The following is an 11,654-nucleotide window of genomic DNA, read 5'->3' on the forward strand; positions in this document are numbered from 1 at the left end:
CACTTGTGTGTCAGACTTAATTATAGCACAAAGGGAAGAGGTTACCTTCATGACAGCAAGGCCTGATGGGTACTGCAGATGACTAATGAGTTACAGTTGCTTTGCTGATGTGCCTTTGTCAATTGTTCATTCTTTTTCAGTTGTTTAATAAAAGTTGCTGTAGTTTAATGCAGCTATGTTTCTGTTGCATAGTTCAGGGACCTTATTACTCTCCGATGCACACCCTTGTGGCAGCAAAGTGACATACCTTTGTGTGCTAACTAGCTAGGCCATCATTTTCACTCAAGAAAACTTAATAAGTAACAAATATACTGCGATAGCGTTTTTCAAATCAAAATGGCCCATTTGGGTAATTTGAAAGAAAAATACAATCTAGTTTACAGTCTGTTTTATTTGAAATAACGGTCATACTTAATTTTATCAGTTTACATGTCTTTGATTGACACTGATTGACACTGACATGTATTTGCAGTAAGAAATGGAATATCTCTGAATCTGATGGAGTTGTTTTGTGTTTGCAGGGAAAACCTGGGCCAGTGGGAGAAGATATCGCGAGGAGAGGTGCAGGACGTAGTTCCCAACCGGCCCAGTGATTCTGGACCTGTCAAGGTCGACAACTGACTACCAAAAGGGCCGCTGGCCCACCAAAGGATTACAACTAGACTCCTGCCACGGACCTGGTACTTCGTAGGGGAGGGGGGAGGGGGGGGGGGGGGGGCACATCCTGCATTAGCAGGAGACGGATGAGCTAAAGGCAACTTGACTTTGTAAACACACAGTTACCTCACTGGGTGACGGAGGGTGTCGACGCCGGCGGTTTCACGGATCCCAGGGACTGACAGACGGCCGATGTGGAGGGACTCCAACCCGTCGCTCCACATCCCCTCAGCTTGGGGGCTAATTTGGATAGAATGGACATGTGCTGTTATGGTTTCATTTTTTGGCAGTTTTATGTTTTTTTTGTTTTTTTTTACATGAGCTGATTCTTTAACGGTCTTGTATTTGCAGAGGCCTTACTCTGAACCTTTCACAGGCTAGAAATACGTGAAATCTGGTTGTTGGTTCAGGCTTTTCTTGAAACGGTACTGTTTGCCTTCTGTGGTAGGTTTATCGTACGCACACTACTTCACCAAGGTATTTCCAGAGACAGAAGGAATGTGTAGAGCAGATGTATGGTTTAACGCCACCTTACTGAGACGGTGGATGCAGGAATGTTTTTTTGAGCAAAAATCCTTTGCAGTACTTGAATAAAAACATACAGCCTATGTTGAGAAATCCCTTCGCAGCATAATCTTCAAAACCTGAATGAACTGTGGCAGGAGGATTTAGATAATGTCAACACTTGTGAGCACAGTCACAAGAGAGTCACGATGTTTCTCCCAGAAGTGGAGCCCACAGCACTGCCCACGGCCCCCCGTGGCATTTAGGAACCTGCCGCATAATGCATCCACTATTTTATGAACAACAGAACCTGAGCCCAGGTGAGCAGAACTATTTTGTGTGGGAAAGAAGGAAGAAGATGCATGAATAGCATCCGTTATAGTATAGTTGTGTGCAGGTTTATATATAAGCCTGTTGGATTTTTATTGTCGTAACATTTTTTCAAACCACTATCACATCTTTAATTATTTCACGCAGCAATCTTGTTTCTCCTCATTAATCATTTCTACAGCCATGAATAAAACACAAGTAATATGAGGATACTGCACAAGAGTCCTTGCAGAATATTTAAATGTTTGCAGTGGCACAACAAACTTTTTCATGTTAAGTTCTTTATTTAATGACTACACAGCACCCTGATTCATTAAACACGGTTTGCGGTATTGAGGTATACATCAAACACATGGTGACGGGTGGAAGAAAATGTGAGGTAGCCATAGGTGTCCTTGCAGGTTCAAAGCCGTAGTGTGAAACATTTATGACACTCTTTTGCTGACTGTCGGGCACAGCAGCTCAGAGATAGTCAGCTTCATATCTTCACATAACGTCAAACCTGTTAAATTAAAGTGCACCATATGTTTATCTCAGGGGTTGCAACTTCAGAAGGATTGGTTGACTTTCTGCAATTGTGTAAAAGATCCCTTCATTTCTGTGATCTGTTGAAGGAAATAAATCCTCCTTTACGCTTCCTCTGCAGCGCCATGCAAGGGGATCTTGGGAACTCTTTTAAATTAATTTCCAAGATCTTCCAAAAGACCATTTTTTCATCTGAAGCTGTCATTCCAGTGGACATTGTCCCTCCAATACTGAAATTACCGCTCAAATAATTCGTTTTACGACTGGTACTGTGGCTCCTAAATGGTGTGAATGTGGATCTTGAGGAAGGTTTTGTTAATTGCCAAAACATGGCATGTGGGTCAGTGCGCCATCAGTTTTCATGATGTGCTCTGTCTTAGTTTTCAGAATTACTTCCAGTAAGCTTCAACCAAGAGCAACAAATAGCATGCGCCTCTACTGAACTTTATATATCATTTTGCAGAAAACATTAATAGGGGTATATTGTGTGCAATCTAGGAATTAGTTGGTACTGACTAAGATGTGTGCTCTGATGGCGCTAAACTGAACAGCAGTTGTCTACTTTCAGACTGTGTGTGTCTGTGTGTGTGTGTGTGTGTGTGTGCGTGTGTGTGTGTGTGCGTGCGAGAGATTGAGAGCTTTTGACTGTCTCTTTGCCCACCTGAGAACATGGATAAGTCCATAACACTGCACTGTCCCTTCAATTTTTCAGCACCAGTTATATTTCATTGTCTGCACTATGTTAAGCTTATTATTATTATTATTGATGATTATTATTGCAATTATTACTGATGTTATTTTCTTAATTAGAGTTAAATTTAAATTAACTTATATTTTTTATACAAAGAAAAATATTGTTGGCCTTTTTGTTTTGTACAAATTAAAAATAGAGATAAGCAAAATGGTCTAGACATGTTACTGTTACCCAGAATAATTGCAGAACGTCTCAATTGTAAATGTAAGAGCAGTAGCCCAAATGACTTTTATTAAATACCTGGAAAATATATGTTGGTGGTTTGCATTTATTGTACTATTAATTCAGACTATTATTTTGATGGAGCTGTTAGAATGGTGCAAGGGGACAATGCATCACCCTTAATTGGTCGGCAACATAACAAACTTACTCAGGTCCATTTATTTCCTTGATCAAGAGATGAGTTAGGGTCAAAAATGTTAAATATAAATTAGAATTGCGCATTTATAAAAAAGACAACCGCTAAGCCACTTGCAAATACGCTTGATAGAGTAGATTTCCCCAAAAAGCTTACGCAATGACATTTTTCTGGTCATTATGGGAAAGATTTTGTGGCAGTCCACATGCGTCATTTAAATCTCACAAATACAAAAGAAAATCCAAAGAAATAGCAGCAATTTATTAGATTCTACTGTTTGAAAGGTAGTGGCCTTTCTGTTACGCGCACTGTTAAGAGACCACAGGTCATGCATATTGTTTCTGGCTAATGACTGAATCCAGGCCTATTGAATGTATAACTGTAAAAGTTGTTTGGATGATTTGTTTGGTCAGAACACAAACACTAACATGACTATTATCACACACACACTTTTTCTATGCACCACTGGGTAAATCATGTTTCATGTGAAAGGAACACATGAAAACTAGATGAATAAATTATTAGCAGGTTTCAGTATTTTACATGACAATTCTGGATTTCTAAATTTACTATTCAAATATCTAAAAAAAAAAAAATTGTCACAAATCATTTGCTTTCATTTTACAACTGTTTTATACAAGTTAGCGATCAAATTCTTTTATATTTGAATGCTTAGTATGTTATTCTTGCTTTCTGCAAACATGAACATGCACAACATCTAAGGTGTAAAAGTTGTACACTGTTTGCCTCTCTCTGTGCCCAAGTGTAGCCAGCAGCTAAAAGGTCACGAGTACGATTATTATCAAGACATTGAATGCAGCGCAGAGACCACGTGCTTGTGTCTCCTTGACAACTGAGTCAAGGAGCAGTGTTTGTTTCATGTCGCGACTGCGAACAAAACTCCAGTTAACGTTAGCTGACGGGTGAGTTTGTTTCTTTTAGGGGTCTGTGTGCCCTGTTTTCTACACAAGCTTCAACTTTCTTAATAGAAGTAATGTAAAGGCTATAAACGTTTTTTTATGGGTGACTCTGGAAAACCAATTTGGTTTGAATTTACAAACGCATAAATGCTTAGATTTGATTTAGCTTTACCAGGTACCTCAATTTCTTTCTTTGTTTTAATTATTTATTTATTTTTTACAATTTTGTGTCTTAATGTAGGACCTTTATTGTCACCTTGTGCAACATTCAACAAAAGCTGTTCAACCCCGCGTGTTGGTCCCTTCGTAGCCATGTCCAGCAGATGTAAGCCGAAGCCTGCGTGCTTCAGAAGGGACATCCACGGCCTGCTGCTGGCTGCTGAGGCTGCTCAGAAGGCCGACATCCTGACCTACTCCTCAGGTCATCTTGGGCCCCGCAGCCTGAACCCGAGTCCGCCTCACAGGGAGCAGAAGCAGCCTTTCTGGAGGACTCCTCGCGGCTCAGAGGAAACCCCGAACCCTGTGACCCCGACAAAGGCGCTGAAGAAGAAAGCGGTGAAACACTGCCCCTCTGAGTCCTCCACTCACACTGTTTCTGACGTCTCAAGGTCAAGGCGCGCTCCGGCTGCGGATCGCTCATCGCGTGCAGACATAACCGGAGACAAGTGTCTACCTAACATAGATCTCTGTTCCCCAAACTCACTGGTTCTCCGGCCGAGAGCCTTGCATCAGAAAAAGTCTAACTTTCCATCTGGTCTGTTGGGAAAACCGCCGTCTGACCAAAAAGGCCCGAGTGATAAAGGCCACTTGAAGACGAAACAACGGTTGGGCGGGAAAGTCGTGGCCAAGCAGGACCTCCGGGCTGGAATAAACGTTGCAGAAGTTCACGAGAGGAAACTACAGAAGGTGAGAATGGTCGCACAAACAGTGGCATCCTGCAGCTCATTTTGCAACCACACCGTTGTGGCGCATTGGAATGTCGTCTCAAACTCTTGCAGAAGGTGCACGTTGTAACTGTAAGGTTTTTGTGTGTGTGTCCCTGTCACACCCAGGAGCTGGAGAGGTTGTCAGCGCAAAGCTGCCCCGGCAGAGACCGCCTCGCGGTGTTCACTGACGTCTTTGATGATGTATGTGAAGGCTCACCAGTATTTGGACGCATCCTGAGGGAAATTAAGGTTTTTTTCCCATTTCCTCTGTACCCGCTCGCTCATTTTTAGCCTGTGCCGTCAGACGCATTTCAGTTGAGGGAGAGCCAAGAGAGACGGAGTCCCTGGTGTGGCAAGCGGAAGTGGAGCAGCCACTGGAACCTGGTCACGGTGCAGGTCATCAGTGGGAAACAGATGCATGACTGCCCATTCATTAGAAAACGTCTTAAAAGGATTGATTTGCACACAATGGATTTGTAGGTATCTTAGTGACTTAGTGCATTTGGCTCATGAATAAAATTGAAATTGTCGTTAGTTGTAATGAGTTGATCATGAGGTTGCAATGCAACTTAAATATATATTTACATAATACATATCATTTCACAGTAATGTTACAATAACTCTAAATGGGAAATATTTCATTTAACTAAAAATGATTCTTTTCCACACCAGATGTGGACCTGGCCGTATGTTCATGATTGATTGTCTGCAGTTTTTACACCATCAGCTAAAATGCAATGAAGTGTGTGTCGGGACAAATCCATGAGCAGTAAATTAACGGATATTATTGTTTCCAACATTCAGTTTTTCAACACCACAAGTTCTGATTTATTCTACAAAGACACATCCTTTTGAGAAAAATGATGAACAAAATAATATTTTCTTCTCTCTTTCCAGACAGAGTATGATATGTATGTCAACCACTTGATGGCGTCCCAACCATTACTTCAAAACGTGGTAAATCACACTGCTCATATTCTATTAAAAAGAAATACATTAACCATATGAGAAGAAAGCCCGAGAAATATATGTCAATTTCTGGCTTAATATGCTGTCAATAACATTACATAAACATGTTGCTGTTTAGAGGTATTTGTTGTTGCTCTGTTACAGTCGCTGGAGACTTCGCTCAAAGGTCCCGGCAATGACAAAGTAAGGCAAACGGATTTGGAGGATTCAGAAAAGGAGGTTTTCAGGCTGGAGCAGGAGGCCAAAGGAGCTCTAGAGGAGAATAAACGGTACTGCAAGGATCTGTGTACCAAAATCAAAATAGATCTTATAAAATCAAAATAGATAGTCTTATTATTATTAAGCATTTTGTTCCCATTTGACCTCAGAGCCCGAAATGAATCAAAGAACATCCCAGCTACCATTGGCCCAGAGGACGGTGACACGACCAGTGAGTCTCAAGATTACCTTGTTAGATCATTATTGGTAAATCACTTCCGCTATCACTGCTGTATATTGACATGCAGGCCGCAGCACGCGCTCACTTTTAAATGTAGTGTTTCTGATGTGGACAGACTGAAGAAATAATTTAATGCCAACAGGCATTTAGCTTTTTTTTTTGTTCCATTGAGTCAGCTGTGACTTTCTAATGGCTGCAGGGATGTGAACAGATACAGATACATTCCACAGTGCTTTCCCGTTGGCCTCTTGTGTGCTTGGACAGATGCATCTCTCTCCGGGCTGCGTGACGGAGGACTCGACGCCGGCCACAGCACCAGTGTCCGGTCCAAGAGGCTCCAGGTGTTGAACACGTGGCGGGAGAACCAGCAGCTGGAAGAGGAGCTTGAGGAGATGCTAGTGTCCTCTGGTACGACCACGGCCACGCAACGGTGCATCAAAGATCTAAAGGTGGTGGGAGATAAGCTGTCTAACATTTTGTGCCCTGTTCCTCACACGTTCATGAGGAGCACATTGTGACTGTTGCATCCCATTTGCACTCTTCCAGGATTACAAGTAAAGCAGGACGTGTATAGACATTTCTGCAGGGTAACAAATGCATATTGCTGCATGTTTTATTTATCTTTTATTTCTTTGTTTCTAGATGGAGATAATGAGACTGATTGCCTCAAATAACTGTTTGAATACCACCAACAAGGCAAGGGATTTTTTTTTACCTTTTTACATGATTTGTCAAACATGTCATGTTACGCAATTCTTTGCATTTTCCCTGAAGGATTTGGAAAACAACATCAACATGGTGCTGAACAGAGAAAGAGCCAGCAAGACCATGAGACGGTACGTTATGTTTGCACATACTGTGGCACCTGATGTAGAGACTCGTGACTCTTCTTTTTTTTAATCTGCTGTTGTTGTTTTAACATTAGAACGTTGTGGGACGAAATACATTGTGATCTACAAACAAGAGAGTGAATAGCTGCATCAGCTTTAGACGGACTTTCCAAAGGCAATCAAACCAAGGGAGTCCGTATTCCAGAGAGTCACATCTGTCACCAGCAAACTGCTTCATTATAATAAAATGTTGTTTTTAGTAAAAACTGCCTCTGTCTAGAAATAACATCCCAAGATCAAAGCTCAAAACCACCACCACTATCAAGCAGAAATGTACAAATGCAAATACACAATGTACAAATACTACAAAAAAAGTCACATCTATATATATGAAATTAACATGTTGTTTTTGTGGCCAAGACCGGTCCAATATGTATTTTTTTAATATGAACAACTTCCACCTTGAGATCCACATCTAATACTATTATTAATGAGTTGAAAAGAAAACCTGGATAATGTAACATCTATTTTCTGATTTTATTCTGTATGCTGCCTCTTAACCACAAGTGTGAACGTGATACCACAGACCATAATCATCATTCTCTTTGCTGACCTCAAGAGACAATTCATTTGTACAGACTGGATGAGACATTGGACGGAAAAACTTGAACCTCCATGAGATCATTCACAACTGGTATCCTTAAAACAGACGTCTGATGTGGAACAGGTTCACCAAAATGGTCAAAATAGCCCTTCAACCACCAGAGGACAGCAGAGACATCCCAGAATCCTTTGTGATGTTATGCGATGAGAACCACCCTTCCCTTTACATAATATGTTCACTTAAATATCTTATTTATTAAAGCATTTCACTAAAGTCGTTATTTATTGCCCAATACGACTGTGCCAGAGATCAGCCGGGCTCTTGGATGATTTCCTCCCAGCGAGCTTCAATGCAGCCACCAGATGGCAAAAGACAGCAACATTTTACTGTAGTCTCCTGGAAATGACCTCAACTGTAGTAAAGACTAGTAGAAGACATTCGGCTCCACCCCTATCCATAATGGTGATTATTTACCACATAAGGGTAGAAATTCAATGCATCTCCATTTCTCCTGGAACTGTAATAGATATAGTTTTACTTACAAGTGATTTATATTAGATTGTCACCATTCAAAGGAGATCAGAAATATGCATTTCACATAATGTTTGGAGAGCTGTTTCTGATTGTTGATCCTGATCATTTTGGGGATGTCCTTTTTGTTGAATGTTTTGCTTTTATATATTATATGCTATTACTTTTTCCGACATACAATTCAATTTTTTTACACACTATATTAAAACTTTTAAAGACTTTTTAGGACATCTTTCTGCATAGCATACAGTGTTTAACATACATAGTAACATAGTGTTTAACATACGGTAAATGTTAAATGTTTTTTTCATATAAAGTACTATAAATAAATTAGGACTTTTTTCAACAATATATGCTAATATATACTTCAATATAATTTACTATAAATCTATTGTTTTTCTTCAGACAACTATATAATACGATTTAAATTCTAGGATTGTAGGTGTGTCTTTTTGTTTAAACATAGTAAATAGACACAGTTTATTGAATATACATTATTAAAAATACTAAACTCTAACTTAGAAAAAATTCTTTAGATATACTGTATGTCAAAGCCGCCAGCCTCTAGTTTGTTAATAAATCCATTTCAATATTCATAAATGACTGAATTGATGTGGTCAAGAAGAACAGACAATAAGAGGAATAAGCAATAACAGAAGCTTTGGATTGATATGGGGTGACCTTTGCCCCCAAACATGACAGTGTGCCTCGCTGTCTGCTTGAACATAATCACAGGTCAAAGTCTGCTCCCTGGCTCGCAGGGCCACTAGGATCGCTGTGTGTTTGTCACCGTCTGAGCTCTCCTCACCCTCTACACAACACCTGGCCTTGGATTGTCACCAGCTCAACACCATGCTGCTTCGGCCTGTACTTCTGCTCTTCCTCTGTGTGTCCTCGGGCATTTGTGCCACTTTAGGCCACTACCAGACTCCGCCAGCAGACGAGCGGGACTCCGATGCTGTTACTGCTGCTGTTGTAGCAGCTGAAGGAGCTGCAGCTCCTGCAGATACCCAACAAGGCGGTTCACCTGCAGTTGAGGAACCTGCAGCCGACTCCTCTCTTGGGGGCAATGAGTTGGCCGAAACGCCGTCGGTGGAGAACCTTTCAGCTGAAAAAACGAAAGCGGAGGTCCCGGTGGGAGGTGGTGCAACGGCCGACGAGCCAGAGGCAGACAGGGAAATGCCTGCTGGAGACCCCCATGCTGTGGAAGCTCCTACAGGTGAAGCCGTCACCCAGGAGCAACGGCCTTCTCCTGGGGCGCAGGAGGAAAATGACATCGGACCGGTCCAGACAAACAAACCCTCGGCACAAGAAGACGATAACAGCTGGAGCCTCAACTCAATTAGAAATAGTTTCCAGAGTATGCACGGATACTTTGAGTCGTTGGTGGAGCTGACGGGGGGACACGATGGTGTGTGTCAGTATCGCTGCAGACACGGTAAGAACAAACCTCTTAAGTCAACATAGTTATTTTACTGAGAATCAATCAATTATTGTGGTGTCCTGTAGGTGGGATTTAGAAATAGCTAAATAGTTCAAATAGTTATTGTTTTATGATTTAACAACAATCAGTGCAGCTGGTTAACAGTATGTTTCTGTTTAGTTTCCTCCCATCATTACCACTGTTTTTGTTTTCCTTTCACGTGTCAAATCAATCCCTGTCAGTTTATCATCTTCTTATTTACATCAGGCTCGGTTGCTGATAAAGAATCCTGATTGCATTCTGGTTATCATTCTGAGAGGTAGACAACCAACACTGATGCGCTCAAACAAAAGTAACATCTTATCTGTGAAAGGCCACACAAGAACATAGATATGGTATAGACTCTTGACTGGGACTACATGACGACATTAGTTGAGGGCTTAACCCATAGCATTATATTACTAACCCATAGCATAATGTTTTATTTTATTCCTCTTGCTGTCTTGTTGTCCATTGTCTAACTGTCTGCCGTCATGCACCAACCGCAAAGTCAAATTCCTTGTATGTCTGACATATTATGGTAATAAATGTTTCCTGATTCAGTTTGGAAATGAAACTGTTCTTTCTCTGTTTGATCAGGCGAAACTCCTCAAAACCGTCCCGGCTACCAGCTCCAAGAGCCCAATGGCTGCAGCTCCTCTCTGGTGGGATTGCAGGTGAATGCAGTTGTAGGTGGCTTGTTCATAACCCCGACAGTCCAGAACCACACTGCTGCTCCCATATAACGGAGCCGAGCACAACCACAATGTCTGGAAATACTGCTAAACTTCACAGACACAATGAGGTGCTTTCTTTCTAACAGCTTGACCTCGGGATCCCGGCTATGACCAACTGCTGCAACCAGCTCGACGTGTGCTACGACACCTGCGGCACGAGCAAGGACCGCTGCGACTCGGAGTTCCGCTTGTGTCTGCACGGCATCTGCGGCGACCTCAAGAAGAGTCTGGGTTTCGTGTCGAAGGTGCAAGGTAGGATGTTCACCGCCGCGTTATACGTATACATTGTGAGTTAGCAAAAAAATAAGAATGAAGTCTGCCTTTTCCTCCCTGGCCCTAATCTCTCCGTACGTTCTTCCTAGCCTGCGAGTCAATGGCAGACGTTCTCCACAGCACAGTGGGGGCGCTGGGCTGCAGGCCTTACATGAACAGCCAGAGGGCAGCGTGTGTCTGCGAGGGAGAGGAGAGAGATGAACTGTGACCATCACAAAGTCCGTGGACGCATTCGCAGACCAATAACTCAGTCACAGGCATCTCTGCACATATGCACCGTATGTTTATAGAGAGGGGGTGTACTTAACAGGAGCTCGATCATGATTCAGTGTCAGAGATATAAACGGAGAATGCATTTCTTAGGTTTTACTCTGAGGCCGTACTGAAATATATCAAGTGTCTGAATATGACTTTCAAAAGGTTAATTGATAGATTATTCATATGTGTTAAACTCTTCATACTCCATTTCCTTTTAGGCCATTTTAGGCCTCTATGACTCCATTAACATAAATGACCTTGATGACTCCAAATACAGTGTCTGATGGGGAGGATATTGTAGTTGGATTAATTTCCTCGGGATATAATGACATAAATAATTACTAAGATGCAAATGGTTTGATGTGTGTGGATATTTATCAAGATAGTACGTTCAAATGTCATCTAAATGTGATGTCTATTACAGCTACTACTTACACACCCCGAGTACTATCTGCCAACATGCCACATCATGTGTGACATGATCCTCCAGCCATCCACGAGCCATCCAAATACGTCTACGGGTGTTTTTCTCAATTCATTAATGCTGTGAAATAGAAACCAGTTTTGTAAATCTACA

At 41.7% G+C, this 11,654-nt stretch overlaps 3 protein-coding genes across 12 annotated transcripts in view; all 3 read left to right on the plus strand.

Moving 5' to 3' along the window:
• pde10a (phosphodiesterase 10A) overlaps nucleotides 1-3,020 on the plus strand; it is a 40,241-nt gene extending 37,221 nt beyond the window's left edge. For all 6 annotated transcript variants that reach the window (XM_037464912.2, XM_037464913.2, XM_037464915.2 and 3 more), the window contains one exon: nucleotides 522-3,020. In XM_037464912.2, coding sequence (XP_037320809.1) covers nucleotides 522-621 — 100 coding nt within the window. In that variant the 3' untranslated portion in view covers nucleotides 622-3,020. The remainder of the gene's footprint in view (nucleotides 1-521) is intronic.
• Nucleotides 3,021-3,961: 941 nt separating this feature from the next.
• LOC119214380 (uncharacterized protein C6orf118-like) lies at nucleotides 3,962-8,769 on the plus strand. Of its 4 annotated transcripts, none has more exons than XR_005119966.2 (10): nucleotides 3,962-4,051; nucleotides 4,290-4,954; nucleotides 5,101-5,223; nucleotides 5,872-5,931; nucleotides 6,088-6,212; nucleotides 6,312-6,373; nucleotides 6,647-6,790; nucleotides 7,025-7,078; nucleotides 7,157-7,218; nucleotides 7,308-7,382. XR_005119966.2 is itself a non-coding variant. In XM_037466129.2 (10 exons), exons 2-10 carry the CDS (start codon nucleotides 4,361-4,363, stop codon nucleotides 7,351-7,353), a joined length of 1,311 nt encoding a protein of 436 aa, XP_037322026.1. In that variant the 5' UTR covers nucleotides 3,962-4,051; nucleotides 4,290-4,360; the 3' UTR covers nucleotides 7,354-8,769. The 4 variants fall into 4 exon arrangements, 3 of the variants coding, with proteins under 3 accessions (XP_037322026.1, XP_037322025.1, XP_037322027.1); XM_037466129.2 differs by having other exon boundaries at nucleotides 6,647-6,831; nucleotides 7,308-8,769; XM_037466128.2 differs by having other exon boundaries at nucleotides 6,647-6,831; nucleotides 7,157-8,769.
• A 131-nt stretch (nucleotides 8,770-8,900) lies between these two features.
• On the plus strand, nucleotides 8,901-11,042 carry pla2g12b (phospholipase A2, group XIIB). Of its 2 annotated transcripts, none has more exons than XM_037466282.2 (4): nucleotides 8,901-9,785; nucleotides 10,410-10,486; nucleotides 10,633-10,798; nucleotides 10,909-11,042. In XM_037466282.2, the coding sequence occupies exons 1-4, from the start codon at nucleotides 9,200-9,202 to the stop codon at nucleotides 11,025-11,027; spliced, it is 948 nt and encodes a 315-aa protein (XP_037322179.2). In that variant the 5' UTR covers nucleotides 8,901-9,199; the 3' UTR covers nucleotides 11,028-11,042. The 2 variants fall into 2 exon arrangements, with proteins under 2 accessions (XP_037322179.2, XP_062422625.1); XM_062566641.1 differs by having other exon boundaries at nucleotides 9,078-9,785; nucleotides 10,410-10,498.
• The last annotated feature ends 612 nt before the right edge of the window (nucleotides 11,043-11,654 follow it).

The sequence above is a fragment of the Pungitius pungitius genome, chromosome 13 (genome assembly GCF_949316345.1).
Source record: "Pungitius pungitius chromosome 13, fPunPun2.1, whole genome shotgun sequence".
In the NCBI taxonomy this organism is placed as follows: domain Eukaryota; kingdom Metazoa; phylum Chordata; class Actinopteri; order Perciformes; family Gasterosteidae; genus Pungitius; species Pungitius pungitius.

What these genes read in the sequence shown, in the direction of transcription:
- LOC119214380 (XM_037466128.2), top strand. Translation starts at nt 4,361, where the DNA reads ATGTCCAGCAGATGTAAGCCGAAGCCTGCGTGCTTCAGAAGGGACATC. An exon ending in AGAGGACGGTGACACGACCA is followed by an intron (nt 6,374 to 6,646) that starts GTGAGTCTCAAG and finishes GTGCTTGGACAG; the next exon opens with ATGCATCTCTCTCCGGGCTG. An exon ending in GTTTGAATACCACCAACAAG is followed by an intron (nt 7,079 to 7,156) that starts GCAAGGGATTTT and finishes TTTTCCCTGAAG; the next exon opens with GATTTGGAAAACAACATCAA.
- pla2g12b (XM_062566641.1), top strand. Translation starts at nt 9,200, where the DNA reads ATGCTGCTTCGGCCTGTACTTCTGCTCTTCCTCTGTGTGTCCTCGGGC. An exon ending in GATTGCAGGTGAATGCAGTT is followed by an intron (nt 10,499 to 10,632) that starts GTAGGTGGCTTG and finishes TCTTTCTAACAG; the next exon opens with CTTGACCTCGGGATCCCGGC. An exon ending in TTTCGTGTCGAAGGTGCAAG is followed by an intron (nt 10,799 to 10,908) that starts GTAGGATGTTCA and finishes CGTTCTTCCTAG; the next exon opens with CCTGCGAGTCAATGGCAGAC.